This window comes from Callithrix jacchus, chromosome 4 (assembly GCF_049354715.1).
Source record: "Callithrix jacchus isolate 240 chromosome 4, calJac240_pri, whole genome shotgun sequence".
In the NCBI taxonomy this organism is placed as follows: Eukaryota; Metazoa; Chordata; class Mammalia; order Primates; family Cebidae; genus Callithrix; species Callithrix jacchus.
Window position 1 is genome coordinate 141,647,358 of NC_133505.1, and position 20,344 is coordinate 141,667,701.

At 43.3% G+C, this 20,344-nt stretch overlaps 1 protein-coding gene across 1 annotated transcript in view; it reads right to left on the minus strand.

Moving 5' to 3' along the window:
• Nucleotides 1-19,980, minus strand: part of ALDH8A1 (aldehyde dehydrogenase 8 family member A1) — a 34,087-nt gene extending 14,107 nt beyond the window's left edge. Inside the window, exons 1-5 of the mRNA XM_002747051.6 lie at nt 19,780-19,980; nt 13,381-13,528; nt 11,680-11,835; nt 8,745-8,894; nt 2,439-2,695 (exon numbers count right to left, since the gene is read on the minus strand). Of these exons, the coding sequence (XP_002747097.1) occupies nt 2,439-2,695; nt 8,745-8,894; nt 11,680-11,835; nt 13,381-13,528; nt 19,780-19,917 (849 nt within the window). The 5' untranslated portion in view covers nt 19,918-19,980. The remainder of the gene's footprint in view (nt 1-2,438; nt 2,696-8,744; nt 8,895-11,679; nt 11,836-13,380; nt 13,529-19,779) is intronic.
• Nucleotides 19,981-20,344: the final 364 nt, after the last annotated feature.

The following is a 20,344-nucleotide window of genomic DNA, read 5'->3' on the forward strand; positions in this document are numbered from 1 at the left end:
AGACTCCATCTCAAAAAAAAAAAAAAAGAGCCAACTACATTCAAGTAAGGAAGAAATATGCACTACATGGAATTCATCACTAAGCTAAATCAAGCAGCTTTATTTATTTTGCCTAAAATCCATTTGTGACCTTGGATTAGCCAATTCGTTAGTGTATGTCTCTTTCCACACTGACATCTTAAAACACTTCCAAGAGGAAGGTTCATTGGGCAGAATCAAATCCTCACAAAATTCTGGTAGGAGAGAAGCTTACACTTCTTATCTTCATGCTCAGAATTTGGTTTTTTGTTTTGTTTTGTTTTGTTTTGTTTCTTTTTTTGAGACAGAGTTTCACTCTTGTTGCCCAGGCTGGAGTGCAATGGCACAATCTCGGCTCACCGCAACCTCCACCTCCCAGGTTCAAGCAATTATCCTGCCTCAGCCTCCCAAGTAGCTGAGATTACAGGTGCACCACCACATCCAGCTACTTTTTGTATTTTTAGTAGAAACGGGGTTTCTTCATGTTAGTCAGGCTGGTCTCGAACGCCCGACCTCAGGTGATCTGCCTGCCTTGGCCTCCCAAAGTGCTGGGATTACAGGTGTGAGCCAACACACCCGGCCTAAAATTCGATTTGATTTTTGTTTTTGTTTGTTTGTTTGTTTGATTGATTTTTGAGACGGAGTCTTGCTTTTAATTCCCAGGTGGGAGTGCAGTGGTGCAATCTCGGCTCACTGTAACCTCTGCCTCCCAGGTTTAAGAGATTCTCCTATCTCGGCTCCCAAGTAGCTGAGGTTACAGACACCTGCCACTACACCTGGCTAATTTTTGTATTTTTAGTAGAGACAGGGCTTAGCCATGTTGGCCAAGCTGATCTCAAACTCCTAACCTCAGGTGATCCACCCACCTTGGCCTCCCAAAGTTCTAGGATTACAGGTGTGAGCCACTGTGCCCAGCCCCTCAGAATTTGTTTAATACCGAATTCATCTTTCTCTAATATTAGTTTCTCAGACCACAAAATTTGCCTCCCGTTGTTATCTCTAAGCCATCAAAACACTTGGCTTCATTGTTCACTTGATACTTGCTTAATGATTAAATTAGTTACATTGTAAAAGTACATTGTCTATTAATCCAGAAACTATATTTCTAGCTACTTCCTTTAGGAGTTACAGTGAGAGAAATAATTACACTTATGATTATCATGAAGATAATTGAAAGTAACATTTTTCACTCTATACTCATAAAACCCCTGTTAGAAGTCATCATTATTGTTCATGATTTTATTAGTGAAGCAATGCAGGTTCAAAGGTTTATGCAATATTCAATGTTACCTGAGTTAGGTCAATACAGACATCTCTCTCACTGCTCTTTCCTTCTATGAAGTTCTAAGACTTTGGCCTATGTCTTTATTCTCTGTTAAAATAAAAATATCCTTTGAAGAAAATCATCCAGTGTTTATATACACGTGCTATATCCTTGGTGGTATTCTAAGCATTGGCACTGAAAATACCACACCAAAGCAGACACGGTTCCCACCTTCTTGCAGCCTACTGTTGATCTGATCTAGTGTCCCCCTCTTTTTTTTTAGATGTAGTCAACTCCAGTTGCCAGGCTGGAGTGCAGTGGCACAATCTCAGCTCAGAGTAACCTCTGCCTTCTTTGTTCAAGCGGTTCTCCTGTCTCAGTCTCCTGAGTAACTGGGACTACAGGCACGCACCACCACACCCAGCTAATTTTTGCATTTTTAGTAGAGACGGGGTTTCACCAGTTGGCCAGGATGGTCTCGATCTCCTGACCTCATGATCCACCCACCTCGGCCTCCCAAAATGCTGGGATTACAGGTGTGAGCCACCGCGCCCGGCCTGGTCTAGTGTTCTTAACTCTTTGGAATGCCACAGCCTTAAAGAATCTGACAAAAACCACAGAGGCTAGAGAAATACCTGTTATGTATTTTCAGGAGCTACAACAATGCCCTGAAGCTGATCCATGAATCCACGCTGAGAAATCTTTTCTAGTCAGTTTCAGGTATTTAGAACTCAGTGTGTGAGTGCATTTGAAATACTTTTGAAATGAGAGTAAGGTTCTTTTATTGGGAATCGGACATTTGGACCACAAGCAAAGACAAGGTTTAAGAAAATAATAAAAGACAAGCCAGGGCAACTGTGTGAATAAAGAAATGGAGATGCCTGGAGCAGCAAAATCAATCATTCCACCCATGGCTGGCACCTGATAAAAGTTGTGTGACTCAAGAACAGGAGTTTCCTGAACCGAAGACTCTACAGGGCCACTAATTAATGCTAAAATTGAGCGGAGAGTTAATGGAATCACACAGTGTACTGATTCTGCTTTCACAGAAACGGCATTGGATTGACCTGCTCGCTCCCAGACATTGCACTGTGATGAAACAGATCCAGCTTGACAGGAGCATGGAGGGAAAGCAGAAGAACCCCCGGGGACATACCTGGTTGGCAAAGCTGGACCTGACGGTTGCAGGTACGCACTCATCCAGGTTGGCGTCCTCAAAGATGATGGCAGGATTCTTGCCCCCCAGCTCCAGAGAGAGCTTCTTGCAGTGGGGAGCGCTCAGTTGGGTGATCCGCTCGGCGGTGGGCTGGCTCCCAGTGAAGGAGATCAAGGGCACCTCTGGATGTGACACCAGGGCCTCCCCCACCCTGGGCCCAGTTCCAAACACAATATTGACCACGCCCGGTGGAACACCTGGATAGGAAACAGTATCAGTTATAGAAATTCTCCTCAATATGTTGAAGAGTTCAAGTGCCATGGAAATTCTTCTTCAAAGTCCAATCGCTTGAATGGGGGTGGGTGGGGACAGAGGAAACAACTGGGTTTTACAACACTGGAACTTTTATGGCTGCCTGTGGTTTAATAGCAAAGCAAAAACCACAGAGTCACCTCTGCCCACAGTACACACCAGGTGGGTACTCTGGATGCTTTGCCCTAGAGACATGCAGGATGGAACACATTTTAGACAATTCATTCCATAATACTGACTAGACTTTAGGGGTTGAGGATGCAGAGATAGTCTCAGGCAGGTCAAGCCCACTAGGGGAGCAGCACTCTGCTCCGTCTTGGTGTCCAGAAGTCACAATGCAGTGTGAAAACATTAAGCAGAGAAGTGTATACATGCTGCAGAGGTGCAAAGAAGAGACTATCTTGGCCCAGGGGAGCAGGGCAAGGCTCCCCAGGGAGGGTGGGTTTCAGGTTGGAAGTCTTGTGCACCATCCGTATAGTGTCATAACGTTGTAGAGCCAACTTACAAGTACCATCAACAACCAAAAATGGGTGCCCCAATCATTTCTATCACAAGACTCTGTTGCCCTGTATCTTCATGCATTGATGCATGTTTTTTTCTTTTTATTTATTTATTTATTTATTTTGAGATAGATTCTGGCTCTGTCGCCCAGGCTGGAGTGCAGAGATGCCATCTCAGCGCACTGCAACCTCCACCTCCTGGGTTCAAGCGATTCTCCTGCCTTACCCTCCCAAGTAGCTGGGATTACAGGCACATGCCACCATGCCCGGCTAATTTTTGTATTTTGTGGATGGGGGGTTTCATTGCGTTGGCCGGGCTGGTCTTGATCTCCTGACTTCAAGTGATCTGCCTGCCTCGGCCTCCCAAAGTACTGGGATTACTGGCATGAGCCACCATGCCCGGCCTAGGCATGTGTTTTCTGGACTTACTTGTTCACTGTCTGCACACAACTAGAAGGTACACTAACAGCTGGGTGTGGTGGCTCATGCCTGTAATCCCAGCACTTTGGGAGGCCGAGGCAGGCGGATCACGTGAAGTCAGGAGTTTTAGTCCAGCCTGACAAAGATGGAGAAACTCCGTCTCTACTAAAAATACAAAAAAATTACCCAGGCATTGTGGCGCATGCCTGTAATCCCAGCTACTTGAGAGGTTGAGGCAGGAGAATCGCTTGAACCTGGGAGGTGGAGGTTGCAGTGGGCTGGTATCGCACCATTACACCCCAGCCTGGGCAACAAGAGCAAAACTCCGTCTCAAGAAAAAAAAAGAAGGTACACTAGCTAAGGGGCAGATACAGGATCTGTTCTTTGCTCTCCATTGTATACGCTGTGCGACAGCCTAGTTTGACACTGAGAAATAAAAATAAATCCTAAGCTCCCCCAACTGACTGAATGGACCCTCTCTTGGCCACAGGGATCCCAGAGAAACCTTAAAAACTGAGTCCCCAGTCATGATGGAATGGGAGGTCAAACGTGCCACAATATGACCTTTCCTTATTAACCTTTAACCAGAATTATTTCCTGAGTGTAAGCAGAAACCAGCTCTAAAACACAAGAAAGGAACAACTCATTCCTCCATCGCTTCTAGCTAACCATCTAAAACGGTGACCAAATTCTCCTCCCTCTTTGGAGTTTCAAGGTGACAGCTCACCAGTCTCACAACACATCCCTTCCTGAAAACTAACCACCATCTCAGGACTGGTTTTTGCTGACGTGCCGAGGATACACAGTGAGCATTTTCATGTCCTCTGCTTCACTGTTTGATGTCAGATGGCCAAAAACTCCACCCTCGGATCATGCTAAGGCTGCCATTTTTTGAGCATGTGATCCAGTGAAGACACGAAGCTCACCTGTGCATGCCCCTGCTTCTCCTTTCATAAATATTCATGACTCCTCCCACATCTAACTGGATATGAATATTCAGTCACCCTGATCTGCATACATTTCTGTTCCTTTACCCCACTCCTCCAGGTACTTGTTCTCCGCTTTGGGCAGAGGCTACTCTTCCCAGCCTGCAGGATGGGCAGCCTGGACTCCCCATTGCTATCAGTGATTCACACCCTTCAGACCTCACAACCACCTTAGGAGGTAGGTAGTTTTATTATGCTTAATTCACCAATAAGAAATCTGAGGCAAAGTGAGATTAAATAACAATCAGTAAGTAGCAAAGCCAACAGGTTAATGATTGTTAAGTAAATGAATGAGTGAATGAATGCTTAGTGTACATTATTCAAATTAGAAATGGTTCATGAACGGGGGAAGCTTTGAAAAGAAAATCATCATTATAATGTTCAAAAAGAAAGTCATCTGTATAATCACGTTGTGTCTAGGCAGTTCTTAGGGTTTGCCTGGAGGCAGCAGAATTGATTCCTCTATGTCCTCAGGCCTGACCTTCGGGAGGTGCAGAAATCTTCCAGCGTCTCAGCTTTGTGACCTGCTCCCTCGCTTCTGGTTTCCTTCCCTTTGCTCCAGGTTAGAGCATCTCTCCTCATTAGAAACATACTCCCTTAGATACAACCCATCTCTTCCAGAATCCATGTTTAAATTATAAATCACATGTATACTAATTTCACATTGATGATCCATTATCATCCACAACATTCTCCCATAGAGCCACAGCCTTGGCCCAATCACCTTGAAGCTACAGTGAGGGCCGCAGCCCAGTGAGTCCTCAGGAGACAGGTCGGAAGGTTCCATAAGTTGTGATGGTGCCTGGCAGAACCCCACTTCTTCTTTTTTCTTTTTTTTGTTTTTCGAGATGGAGTCTCACTCTGTCACCCAGCTGGAGGGCAATGGCTCAATCTCAGCTCACTGCAACCTCTGCCTCCCAGGTTCAAGCAATTCTCCTGCCTCAGCCTCCTGCATAACTGGGATTACAGGTACCTGCCATCACGCCTGGCTAATTTTTGTATGTTTGTAGAGACAGGGTTTCACCATGTCTGCTAAGTTGGTTTTGAACTCCTGACCTCAGGTGATCTGCCTACCTTGGTCTCCCAAAGTGCTGGGATTACAGGCGGGAGCCACCAGACCCAGCCAGAGCCCCAATTCTAAGGGTTGCATCTCTGTACCCAACGTGCACATTTGTTGAAATCTAGCTTAGGTCAATCCCAGACTGTAGGTCACTGTCAGAGGAGTGGCCACACCCTGTGAAAGCACCCCAGCTCTGGGTTGGGGCAAAGCAAAGTGTGGAAGGAGAAGCCCTCCCAGTAGATGATGAGATGAAAATGAGGACAAGTTTCCCACAGTTTTCTGGATGGAGCCCTGTATCTCCACCGATGACCGGGCATGCAGGTGGGTGGATGCGGTGAGGAGCAGGAGGCGGGGACTATGAGGCTTTTTATCAACCCTGAAGGCAAAAAATAGAAGGAATCACTGCTAATGTTCACAGTCGCATTTTAACTGAGGGTGAGCCAGAACACAGAAGCACTGCACATTTATCCCACAGTAAAATGAGCTCACTGCCCCAGAGGATTGTGCATTAACATTTGCATTATGTTCCCCTGGGCTTGGATGCTAATGTCGGCTGGCCATTATTTCTCGGTACCATTTTGACATTTTATCCAGAAATTAATGGAATTTTTCTCAAGTTATCTGCCCTATAACCCTGAAGAGATTCTGGTGATAAGAGAAGGAAAGCAGTTTAAAGGATAAATAGCAATTTAGCAAAACTCAGGGGAGGTGGCTCACAGACAAGTTAGGAACAGATGAGAATAGACAAGAAGGAAGCCCCTCAAATGCCAGAGCTTGGCAGGGTGGCAGCAAGAAGAATTTTAGGCTTACATAGAGCACACACCACCCCCCCCCGCAACACACACACATCCCTCATCTCCCCAGCACCCCACACACCTATTGGGAAGGGCCAGGAAAATGCAGTCACTGGGTACTGCGGGAATGAGGGCAAATATTTGGCACCCCCAAGAAGAAAATGACTATCCCAGGAACCCCATAGAAGTATTCACTGTGTTCATTTCTTTTTTTAAGATGGAGTCTCGCTGTCTCCCAGGCTGGAGTGCAGTGGCACAATCTCAGCTCACTGCAACCTCTGTCTCCTGGGTTCAAGTGATTCTCCTGCCTAGCCTCCGAGTAGCTGGAACTACAGGAGCACACCAGAACACCCAGCTAATTTTTGTATTTTTAGTAGAGACCGGGTTTCACCATGTTGGCCAGGCTGGTCTCGAACTCCTGACCTCAGGTGATCCACCCACCTCAGCCTCCCAAAGTGTTGGGATTACAGGCATGAGCCACCATACCCGGCCTACTGTGTCCTTTTAAAAATGATTTTATTTCAAAGGAAGGTTATCTGTTAGGTCTGTTTAAATGCCCAGGACTAGAGGAGTTAGCTCTTTAAACATCCAGAATGAATTAGTTATTTTCGCTTTTCCCTCCCCTGCTAAAATCTTCTCTTACATTGCTCTAAAGCAGATGACCTAGATGTGGTTCACATTCCTCCCAACCCCAGTGGAGAAACTGAGGGCTCAAGAGAGGAGCAAAGTGAACATGACAATCTCTGTATTTGTCAGGGGAGGAACGTTCAGCAAAGTCAGCCCATGGAGGAAAGGAGAGACGGGCTAGCTTAGTTTAATGGGCTTCTTAGTTCACAAGAAATAAGATAAACGCTGTGCAAAGAGATGGAAACCGAAAACTCTCATGCACACCAGGTTCAGGGCAGACTGGTTGGGAAGGATAACTCATCGTGGATCCAGACGCGCTTGGTCTCAGGAGAGAGTGGTTAAGGGAACATGGGTCTGTGGCGCCACCCCTGCCTCCAAGTCCCAGTAGAGGATAAGCCCCAGGCCTAGTCCACTCTAGGGAACCTGCAGTCACCAGGCAGGGAAGAAATACTTCGCGCCCTTGCAGACACCAAGGTCTTCATTTTACAAAGAATGGGATTAGACTGTGGGGTCGTTTGTAGTGGAGGAACATGGGAAGGGTTGGGTCATTTAAATCATATACCCCACCCCCCACTCCCTGACCCCCGCCCCACCTCGAGGCCTCAGATCGCCATAGACAAAAACTCAAGAGTCTCAGGCTAGATAGTCTCATTCCTCTTCAGGACCCTGGGATCCTACCACCCAATGCCATTCCCTAAACAGCCTCCGTTTTAAGCTATCATATTCCTCATGGAGTAAAGAACTGGCTAGAGTTTACTGGAAGCTAATGTGTATGTCTGGGCTTCAAAGAAAGGTGTTCCAAAGCGGGAGCGAGAAATGGACTCCTATACACGAGGCATTCTGTGGATACAGGAGAGCCCAGCCTCACTATGGGCTGCAAGGCAGCAAGGACTCAGCTAGAAAGACAGTGAGTCTGTCTCCACCACTCCGCCATCACTCCTGCCCTGGCTGTGGAGTGACATAGCCAAAATACTTCACACTAAGGGAACTTCTCACAGGGGGCTGCTGGGGTCTCCTGCCTGCTACCTTCAAACAGTGCCAGCCTGTTCCTGTGGGGAGCTACACCCCAAAAACAAAACCCTGAATGCAGCCAAGAAACTATTAGCAGAAAAAGAGCAAGGAACAAACACGTGAGCCTTGATGTGCGAGGGAAAGGCCACGTTGTATCAGCTTTCCAGTAGCAGTCCCTAAGGCAGGGAAAACTGAAGGATGCATGTTTTCATCTCTTGAAATCGGGCTACTTCTACAAGGTATTCTGTTGCTAAGCAAACTGTAGGTGTATCTAGCAATATTCTTACTGTCATCAAGTTTAACTTGAGATTCCAACTTAAATTTAAATGGACTCTCTGGAGCAGGCTGGTGTCTTTGATTTGATCAACCTGTTTAAGTCTCTGCCATTATTGTGCTGCCAGTCACCCCCCCTGGGGAATGGAACTAGCCTGAAGTAGCATTGAAGACAGGATGCAGGGTGAGGAAACCCTGTGGGTGCAGGGGATTTCTCAGAAACGGATCAGACAGACAAAGCCCAGGAAGTCACTGGAATCGATTGTGCTGCATAAACTATAACTTTGCTTCAACTCTGTGCTTGCCCCCAACCAGCCAGTTACCTGCTTCATCCAAGAGTCTGCACAACATCCACGCAGTCACTGACGTCAGCTCACTGGGCTTGGCAATCACAGTGTTCCCTGCAGCCATCGCTGGAGCTATCTTCCAGGTCAGCAAGTAGAGGGGCAAATTCCAGGGGCTGATCAGTCCAGCTAAGGGATGAAAGAAGCGCTGCCAGTGACGGCATACCCCTCTGAGGCGGACTGGCCAAGTGGGGTTATTAATGCAAAACTCCAGGCTGCAGGAAACTTAGCTTATTCTTCTAACTTCTTCCCAAGCTTTGCTTATTTGTAGTCACCTTCAGGGAAATAATTCTGAAATATATTTAAAGCAACTGTATCTTTTAAAACAGAGTAAAGTCAATATGATTTACTCATTTCCTGATGGCTCATGATTATGAACAATAGCAACATAAACTCCGGAGCTAAAGAGCTGACCTATCACATACCCAAAGGATTATAAATCATTCTATTATAGAGACACATGTACATGAATCTTCATTGCAGCACTTTGCTATTCGCAATAGTAAAGACATGGAATCAACCCAAAATGCTCATCAATAATGGACTGGATAAAGAAAATGTGGTACATACCCACCATGGAATACTATGCAGTCATAAAAAGGAATGAGATCATGTCCTTTGCAGGGAGATGGATGAAGGTAGAAGCCATCATCCTCGGCAACTAACACAGGAACAGAAAACCAAATACTGCATGTTCTCACTTATCTGTGGGAGCTGAACAGTGAGAACACACGGACACAGGGAAAGGAGCAACACACACTGGGGCTGTCCGGTTGGGGGGAAGAGCATTAGGATAAAGAGCTAATGCATGCTGGCCTTGATACCTAGGTGATGGATTGGTGGGTGCAGCAGACCACCATGGCCCACGCTTACCTATGTAACAAACCTGCACATCCTGCACATGTACCCCTGAACTTAAAAAAAATAAAAATAAAAAATAAAAAAGAGTGGTCACCTGTCACTAAACAGTTCTAGAATGTGATGCATTTTGAGATTTACAGACTGAGCTTTACTTTTTCAAAAATGTCTCCTTCCTCATTATTTTATCTGTCTGGCTGCTATTTCTTCTAACAAGTTTCTTTACCTTTATTTCAAATCTGTTGTGGGTTGAGACACAAGATCTCAAGCTTTATGCAATTATTCATAAAATAGGGGCCAGTCGGTTCTGAGTGTTCCTTGTGAAGGCCCTCCTGTGTAAAGCCCATAACCTTTGGCGCATGGATTGTGATAGCATCCATTTTGACTATTTAGATTTTTAAAGAAAAATTCTCTCTAGATTGTCACTTGTATCCTGACCAGATACGTTTTCTGGATAAGTAACGTAACTAGCATCTAGAATGTGTCTCCATGCAATGTTCTGAAACTATCTAGGCTTCCAATCACAAAACGCACAAATATAAAAACCTACCTTCTGAAAGGAAATGCATTCACCTTATTTTATACTCTTGCCCCAAGCCTGTGCTATGAAAGCAAATGCATCTTTTATATTATTTAATTTCCCATTGAAAAAATCCATTCTTTAGGGAATAACAGTATTTTTGCAGCAAAACTTATTAGTATACTTCTTAGGAGGAAGTAGAGCTTTCCACAATGCCTTGAGAACATAATTTCTGAAGGGTTCAAAGAACCAAAACAAAAAGATGTCACAATTTTTTTCCGTTTAACTTGTATTCATAAAATAGAACAAATTAAAGAGGGTTTTTTTCTCCGATGAAACAGTGGCATCTAGTGGACAGTTTTAGTCATTGCAGACATTTATAATTCCTCCAAAGGTCAAGAAGCAAAGACATGCATGAAGTAAGATAATTCTCAGTTCAGGCTTATTTATCACATACCTGGTACCATCCTACATGCCCTACATTTATTAATTTATTTAATATACATATATGTAGATGAAAGTAAATTATTATTCTAGATTTTCATATAAGACACCGAAGCACATAGAAGTTAAGTGATTTTCCCACACAATTCTAAAGTATAATTTTTCTGTCTTTTTGGTTTTTTGTGTTTTTTTTGAGATGGAGTTTCTCTCTTGTTGTCCAGGCTGGAGTGCATTGGTGCCATCTCAGCTTACTGCAAGCTCCATCTCCCAGGTTCAAGAGATTCTCCAGCCTCAGACTCCCTAGTAGCTGGGATTACAGGTGTGCGCCACCACACTGGCTGATTTTTGTATTTTTAGTAGAGACAGGGTTTCTCCATGTTGGCCAGGATGGTTTTGAATTCCTGACCTCCAATGATCTGCCCACCTCGGCCTCTCAAAGTGCTGGGATTACAGGTGTGAGCCACTGAGCCCAGCCTGATTTTTCCTTTTTAAATTATAAGTAGCAAAAAAAAACAAACAAAATCCTGGTATGTACATTTACGTATTTACTCTTAGCATCATTCTTTTCCCTGTTTTTCCAAGACAATATTCCAGGAATAAATCGGGAACATAGGCCCCGTGTGGTGGCTAACACCCATAATCCCAGCATTTGGGGAGGCCAAGGCAGGCAGATCACTTGAAGTCAGGAGTTCGAGACCAGCCTGGACAACATAATGAAACCCTGTCTCTGCTAAAAATACAAAAATTAGCTGGGCGTGGTGGCGTGCACCTGTAATCCCAGCTACTCAGGAGGCTAAGGCAGGAGAATTGCTTGAACCCAGGAGGCGGAGGTTGCAGTGAGCCGAGATTGTGCCACTGCACTTCAGTCTGGTGCCTGGCGACGGAGTGAGACTCTGTCTCAAAAAAAAAAGTAGGCAATTTAACACAAAGAAAGTAGAGTAGAAATAGTTTTTGGAGGCCAATAGATTTTAAGTAAAAGAAAAATATCAGCTCTTCCTTTTCCTTGGCCTGTTCCTTGAGGACAATGCTATAGCATGCTGTGAGCATCTGCAAGCAGAACAAGGAGGCGGGAGCTCACTGAAGGTCACCTACCGACTCCCACAGGGGTCCGCACCGTGTAGTGCATGCAACCCAGGTGGTCCATCTGCGTGCACTCTGATATGTGGTGCAGGATGGAGGAAGCAAAGAACCTGAAGTTCTGCACAGACCGGGGAATGTCCATGGTTCTTGCCAGTGCTAAGGTTTTCCCTGTACAAAGCAAACAACAGAAAGCACTGTCAGCTAATGAAGACACTCTGTCAGCTTTTACCGCACACATGTCCCATCCCCACTCACACTGAAACGGCCTGGATTCCTTCTAGCCTGGGGCAGGCATTCCTTGACCTCACAAAGAGTTGATCATGGTTTGATAAAACCATAGAATATTTAGCTATAAGGTTGGAAACTGAGGTGGGAGGTTAAGCTGAGTCAATAATCTTTGTTTTGTAGGACTGAACACATGATTCTCATCATGAATTTTCCAGATGCTACCACTTCACCCACACAAACTCTAGCAATTCAAAATCACCAGGCTTTGTACCTGTGACAAAGGCATTGAAATATGGGGGTTAGGGCAGTCATATTTGTACATCACAAAACAAAACCCTTTTATACACATGTGATGTGTGTTTCATGACCTTCCAACACATGGTAGAGTCATCAGAAGGATGGCTGGGAACACCCTGGCATGGGATGCTATGTGTCACCTGCTCGCCCATCACATGTCCTGCTCATCCTAACTCCTGGATAGAACAGAAAGAGAAACATAAGCTGACCTGGACTGTTACTGAGTTCTCTTTAACAATGCAGGGAGACTGGCCAGGAACACCAGCAGAGAACTATTTTTGTCCTGAGGGCTTGGACTCAGGGTGCTTCCTAATTCTTTGGTTGGTTTATAGCACACATGTAATTTTTAAAACTCTCTTGGGAGGCTGAGATAGGTAGACCACAAGGTCAGGAGATCGAGACCATCCTGGCTAACACGGTGAAACCCCATCTCTATTAAAAACACAAAAATTAGCTGGGTGTGGTGGCATGCACCTGTAGTCCCAGCTCCTCTGGAGGCTCAGGCAGAAGAATCGCTTGAACCCAGGAGGCAGAGGTTGCAGTGAGCCAAGATCCCGCCACTGCACTCCAGCCTGGTGGCAGAGTGAGATTTTGTCTCAAAAAAAAAAAACAACTCTTGGCTTATCCTAACAGATAAACTCTTGGCTTATCCTAACAGATATTCTTGCAAAAACTTACAGGTATTTACTCTGTTACCCTGACCTCTGGGAAAAAGTGGGGAAAAAAAAATGAGAAAATGTGTCGGGAGTGGAATGGTGACTGACATATCAGAAAACATCCTAAATAATCTGACTGTGTCACTGCTTTTCGGATTGTCTTTACTTTGAAATTCCCTGCTTAGGATGAGTAGGAGACTACATGATCAGCCCTAGTTCTTCGTCTCTCTCTACATCCATGCCCTTTGCTGTATATATTTGCATTTCCTTTCATCCAATGGTCGGAGTGTATTTCTTTGCCCCTCTGCTTTTGGATCCAGCCATGTGACTTTCTCTGGCCACTGAATGAGGCAGAGGTGGGCCAGCTGCAAGTCCCAGCCTTCCCAGGCCTGGAGCAGGGGAGGGTTTGCTCTCCACTCCTGCTATTGCCAGAGGAGAAGGGGCATGGGCTGGTCTGGTGGCCCCAGGAGGGGTAACATGAATAATCAGAGATGCCCTGAGTCCCGTGTTACAAATAAGAGGTAACTCTGACCTTGGTCTTTAGATTCGGCCTGAGCAAACTCCTCCAGGGACTGCTCCAGCAAATCCGCCACCTGGTTCAGGACCCGGGAGCGCTCCTGGGGGCTCCGGGATGACCAGCCGGGAAAGGCTTCTCTGGCAGCCTTGACCGCAGCTTCGATCTTTGAGGAGCAAATGGGAGAGAGGGTCACCTTAAAGCTGTTACTCCTGATGGAATGGATGGAACCAGAATCCTCAGGTCCCCACACACCTAATTTTTTTTTTTTTGACGGAGTCTCAGTTTGTAGCCCAGCTTGGAGTGTGGTGGCATGATCTTGGCTCACTGTAACCTCTGCTTCTGGCAGTCAAGCTAACCACCTCAGCCTCCCGAGTAGCTGGGATTACAGGTGTGTGCCACCATGCCTGGCTAATTTTGTATTTTTAGCAGAAACGGGGTTTCACCATGTTGGCCAGGCTGGTCTCGAACTCCTGAATTCAAGGGTTCCTCTTGCCTCGGCTTCCCAAAGTGCTGGGATTAAGGGCGTGAGCCACCATGCCCCACCCACACCTAATTTTGAATATTCAATATGTCCCAGTGCTGAGCCACCCACAAAGTAGATGACACAGGTGTTTACATGACCAGCAAAGGAGAACTACCATAGAAAGAAACAAACACACTCCACTTAACCAATTCACCCAGAATGTGGCAATCAGATTGCTAGAAAGAAGCTATTTGAATTTTAACACATGTACATTTTCAATCAATCACTTCAGAAACTAAAAATTTTAAAATACGTGGGCCAGGAGTGGTGACTCATGCCTGTAATCTTAGCATTTTGGGAGGCTGGGTTGGAAGAATGACTTGAGCCTAGGAGTTCAAGACCAGCCTGGTCAACATAGTGGCACCCTGTCTTTACACAAACTTTTTTTTAAAGTTCGTTGGGCGTGGTGGTGCATGTCTATAGTCCCAACTACTCAGAAGGCTGAGGTGGGAGGTTTACTTGAGCCCAGGAGGTAGAGACTGTAGTGAGCTGTAATTGTGCCACTGCACTCCAGCCTAGGTGACACAGTTGGACCGTCTCAAAAAAATGTATCTGTTATACATATAGTATGTATAATATGTAGTATATACAATATATATAGCGTTGAAGGAGAAAATTCATCTAGGTATGTGGAATCTCTAAAGCTTCTAACTCAGCTGTGACATATCTTATAAGGTCTAAAGTTTTGGGTGAAATCACATCCTCAGACTGTCCTTTTCATTTGAAATAACTAATTATATTCATAACTTATTGACTAATTTTTATATAATGGAACATGCTAATGAGTATTGCTATGCCCCTTTTACAGATGAAAAAATGGAGCCACAAAAACTCAAGTAACTTGCCAGAGGTCCCACAGCTAGTAAGTGGCAGAATCAGGACTCAGACCCTGATTTTGGTGGTTTCCAGGACCACACGTTGCTCTGCCGGCTGCCTGGTTTGCCCAGTGGAAAGACCTTATTGAAGAAGAGGAGATTTGTGGCTGAACACATGGCTTGGGTACCTGGTTTTAGAGTTACATACAAAAGGAAACAATATATGTGTGGGAAGGTGTAGGTAGGGCCAACTCATGGCCAAAATGTGATATAGGCAAAATAATTTTCAAGTCCGTATCTGCTTGTCTCTTCTCTCCGGCAGTGTCTAAGTAATACCTTCTCCAGAGATAACAATCCCTAACCCGCATCTCACTCCTCTCTTTTCTCACATGCATGAAAAATTATTATAATCACAGCTGGCTTCCGCCACTGTGCCCCGGCTCAGATTCAGAATCCTTTTCCAGAGGCTTCTGGCAGCCACAAGCATCTTTCTTGGAGCACTTGAAGCAATCTAGCCGCCTGAGCCTGTGCTAGCCCTCATGCAAAACCTGACCCACACCCCTCCTTCATTTTCCTTGTGCAAAGTCACTGATATAGTTAGGCTTTGTGTCCCCACCCAAATCTCATTTTGAATTATAATATCTATGTGTCAAGGGAGGAAAGTGATTGGATGGTGGGGGCAGTTTCCCCCATGTTATTTTCATGATAGTGAGTGAATTCTCATGAGATCTGATAGTTTTATAAATGGTAGTTTTTCCTGGGCCTCACATGCTGTCTTACCTGCCATCAAACATTCCTGCTTCCCCTCCTGCCACGATTGTAAGTTTCCTGAGGCCTCCCAGGCCATGCAGAACTGTGAAACAATTAAATCTCTTTCCTGTATAAATTATTCATTCTCGGGTAGTATCTTTATAGCAGTATGAGAAAGAACTAATTAGAGTCACTTTCAGCTGAGCTGAAGTAAAGTATCAAATGATTCTCTTCTTAATTAGAAATTTCTAGAAATACGGTGGCTTCACCTCAAAAACTAAATCTCTAATGTGGACCTGCAGACAGGATGGGGGACGAGATGGCTTTGGTGACCTCTACCACCAGCTATAGCCATGAGGAAGCCCCACTGCCAGCCAGCAAGAAAAGGGTGAATTCCTCCAGTCAGTGTAAAAATCTGATCTGTTTGCTATTCAGAAAATTCAAGTTCACTACATTTTCTAAGTTGCCTTATGCACATCTTATGCCCATGGAATACAGAATACATATTAAGTACTATATACAATAATATGAGTATAAGCTAATACATAGAAATAATTTACTATATGCCAAGCACTAAGGGCTTAACACATATGAGTCTGTTTAATCCTCAGAATAACACTATAAAGTAGGCATCATTATTATCCTCATTTCATAGATGAGGAGACTGAGGCATGCAGAAGTTCAGCTCTAAGTCAAGGTTGTAGATACAAAGTGGTGAAGCTAGTCTTTGAACCAGGCAGTCTGACTGTAGTGTGTGCTTATGACCACAATGCTACAATGAAAATGTGCTATGCACATAGGTGTGCATGTGTGTGTGCACACATGTGCACATGACCATGGATCTAAGCATCAGAGATAAGAGTGTTAGCACTATTCTCTGTAAAATAAGATTTCTTATTTAACATAGATTGTCCAAAGAAGCAAGTTGTAACAACCTAGAAATCTCATAATAGAGATTTCTATTACAACTTCCTTTTTTTTCATAATAGAGATTTCTAGGTTGTTACAACTTGCTTCTTTGGACAATCCATGTTAAAGGGCTTAGTGGATGCACACTACCAGACTTAAAATATACTAAAAGCTATAGTAACCAAAATAGCATGGCACTCGTATAAAAACAGACACATAGACCAATGAAACAGAATAGAGAACCCAGTAATGAATCCATACATTTACAGTCAACTCTTTTTTTACAAAGCTGCCAAAAATATGCATTGGTGAAAAGATAGTCTATTCAATAAACGGTGCTGGGAAAACTGGATAACCATATACAGAAGAATGAAACTAGAACCCTGTCTCTCACCAAATCAAATCAAAATAGATTGAAAACTTAGACAGATGTAAGACCCAAAACTATGAAACTACTATAAGAAAACATAGGATAAATGCTTCAGGACATTGATTTGGGCAAAGATTTTTTGGGGGGTAAGACTTCAAAAGCACAGGCAACAAAAGCAAACAAAACAAAACATGAAATAACATCAAGCTAAAAAGGCTCTACCCAACAGAGGAAACAATCAAGAGTTAAGACAACCCACAAAATGGGAGAAGATATTTGCAAACTATCCATGTGACAAGGGATTAATAACCTGAATAGCCCCCCAAAAAAATCCAACTTAAAAATGGACAAATGGTCTGAGTAGATATTCCACAAAAGAAGATGGCCAATAGGTACCTAGAAAAATGTCCAACATCACTAGTAATTAGGGAAATCCAAAGAGATACCATCTCATCCCAGTTAAAATGACCATTATCAAAAAAAAAAAAAAAAAAAAAACAAGAAATAAAGAAGGCTGGTGAAGATGCAGAGAAAAGGGAAGATGCATATGCTATTGGTGGGAAAGTAAATTAGTGCAGCCATTATAGAAAACAATATGAAGTTTCCTCAAAAAAAAAAAAAAGTAGAACAACCATATCATCCAGCAATCCTACTACTGGGAATTTATCCAAAGAAAAGGAAATCAGTATACCTGTACCCCCATGTTTATTGCAGTGCTATTTACAATAGTCAAGATATGGACTCAACCTAATGTCCATCAATAGATAAATGCATAAAGAAAATATGGTATAGGCCAGGCGCGGTGGCTCACGCCTGTAATCCCAGCACTTTGGAAGCCAAGGCGGGCAGATCACGAGGTCAAGAGATCGAGACCATCCTGGCCAACACGGTGAAACACCGTCTCTACTAAAAATACAAAAAAATTAGCCAGGCATGGTGGCACGCACCTGTAGTCCCAGCTACTCAGGAGGCTGAGGCGGAAGAATCGCTTGAACGCAGGAGGCGGAGCTTGCAGTGAGCCGAGATTGCGCCACGGCACGCCAGCCTGGTGACAGAGCAACACTCCATCTCAAAAAAAAAAAAAAGAAAAGGAAAGAAAACATGGTATATACACACAATGGAATATTATTCAGCCATAAAAGGGAACAAAATCCTGTCATTTGCAGCAACACGATTTGAGCTAGAGGATATTATGTCAAGTGAAATAAGCCAGGCACAAAAATACAAATATCACATGTTCTCATTCATTTGTGGAAGCTAAAAAAAGTTGATCTCATGGAGGTAGAGAGCAGAATTATGGTTATCAGAGGCTGGGAAGGGTAGAGGAGAGGATCAAGGTTGGCTAATGAATACAAAAATATGATTAAAAGGAGTAAGTTCTAGTAGAGTGACAATAGTTAACAATAATTTATTGTATATTTCACAATAAAAGAAAAGATTTGGAATGTTCCCAACACAAAGGAATGATCAATGTTTAACGTGATGGAGATCCTAATTACCCTGATTTGATCATGACACACTGTGTCCATGTATCAACATGTCACATATGCTCATAAAGATGTACAATTAATATGTATCAATTTTTTAAATTTTTAAAAAGGGTGTAAAGACTGCAAAGCACATAGCAAAAGCCTAATAAATGGGAGCCACTGTTAGCAGTGCCAGCGACATTTTTCTGAGTGGTGTTTTGGGAAACTGGACATGCGGTTTGTATGGTAACCATATTTTTCAGGCCAGCAATCCAACTCCCAAATATCCTATCTGATCCTATCTGCTTATGGGATCCGATAGGATAATTGGAAGTTGGATTGCTGAGAAATTGAACACATCTATTACTCTACCAGCTAGTGCATCCATACACATTCTATTGTCTAAAAAGCTATGAGCTATCAGCTGCAGGAAATATTTCAGCTGAATTTGGCATGTTTGTCATTTTTAACTTCACTTTGGCAAACAAGGAAGAGTGGAAAACACAAAGCTGGATTTCCCACAGCTGTGTTAGGTCATTCAAAGCAAACAAAATTGCAGATTATAATTTAACCAATGAATTAGCCAACATTTGCAAACATTAATCCCTAAGTCTAAAGGTTTATTTTTAATGCAAGACAGATTTGAAGTATTAACAAAAGAGAAAAAAATAGTAGTCTTCAAAAAAAAAACTTTGCAAGTAATATATATTTTTATATGAAGGCCATAATTATATTTTAAATAATCTAGTTATTTGTGCCTTAAAGAGAATAAATTATAATGCATAGGGCATTAGATGACTATACATACATCAGCTACATTTACCACTCCCAATATATTTACATTCTCAGTGCAATGATTGATAGCTAATCAAATATTTTACAAAATTCCCCAAGTCAAATTAATTATACATCACTAAAAATTATAATATATATACCATTAAACACTCTGAATAAGAAAAAAGACGCTGTTAAATTTAACTCCGAAAATATATGGGAATTTGATTTTGAGTTTCATCGTTCAAATGATTGATTTTATTTCACCAGGCATTTTGAAGACATGACAAATTATGAGGAGACAATCTGAAACAAAGCCCACAGTTTTTTGCCTGTCTGTTTTCGTAAAGCTACACATTTTTCTTTTTTTTTTCCTATGTTGCTTTGTGCATTATTCTGTTTTGTTCAATGCACCAAAAAGCTACACATTTTTTAAAATTCCATGGATATAGTGGTAAATTTAAGCAGTGCTTGGTGGAGAGAAGGGAATATTTAACAAAGTAATCATTACAAATAATACTTTGTACCAGACACTAGGAAATGTTTGAGAATTACAAAAACAAAAACTGCACACACTGTTGTGTTAGGCTGGCTAGAAAAATGACTTACTTATGAATATAGTAAGAGATTTGTTCTACGTATCATACAGTCCAGTCACAAACTTTCTTAGAACCAGAATCTTCCTTCTATCAGGTTTAACAATCCTACATCTTCCCCCAACTCCCTCTGCCTTTCCAAAATTGTTACCCATAATTGGCCAACATATTAAACACATTTCAGTCTTGTTTGAGTGCACATACTCACCTCGTCTTTTCCGCTATTCGGAACTCTGCAATACACTTCCCCTGTTGATGGGTCATAAGAATCTATATATGAGCTACAAGGTAAAAATTTTCCATCTATGAAGTTTTCCAGCATCAAAAGTGCCTTTGTTGCAGCCATAGCAAGGAAAAATTCTGCCTTTCCTCTTCACGACTGAGCACTCAGGTTGTCCCACCACTGTCTGGACTCCTGAGTGAGTCTCCCTGATCCCAGCCCCCATATTTCCCTTTGCCAATCAGTGAATGTGGGAGGGCAGCTGACGCTCTCAGAGGGCATTCCAGTCTCAAACTCAGAACTAAGAGGGCAGCTGAATGTTTCACAGACTTCTAGTACCTTATGTGACATGCATAATTGTGTGTAAAACTAACAGCTACTTAAGTGTTCATAGTCCTTTAAAATCGTCAAAAGGCAGCAGTGCCTGTGATTTTATTGGGTTCACACCGTCAACTGTTCATTGCTCAAACACTGATTGGATGCCAGGCCCCGAAGTCCTCTACATGAATTTCCTCATTTATTACACACAACGATCCTGTATGAAGTAACCGTT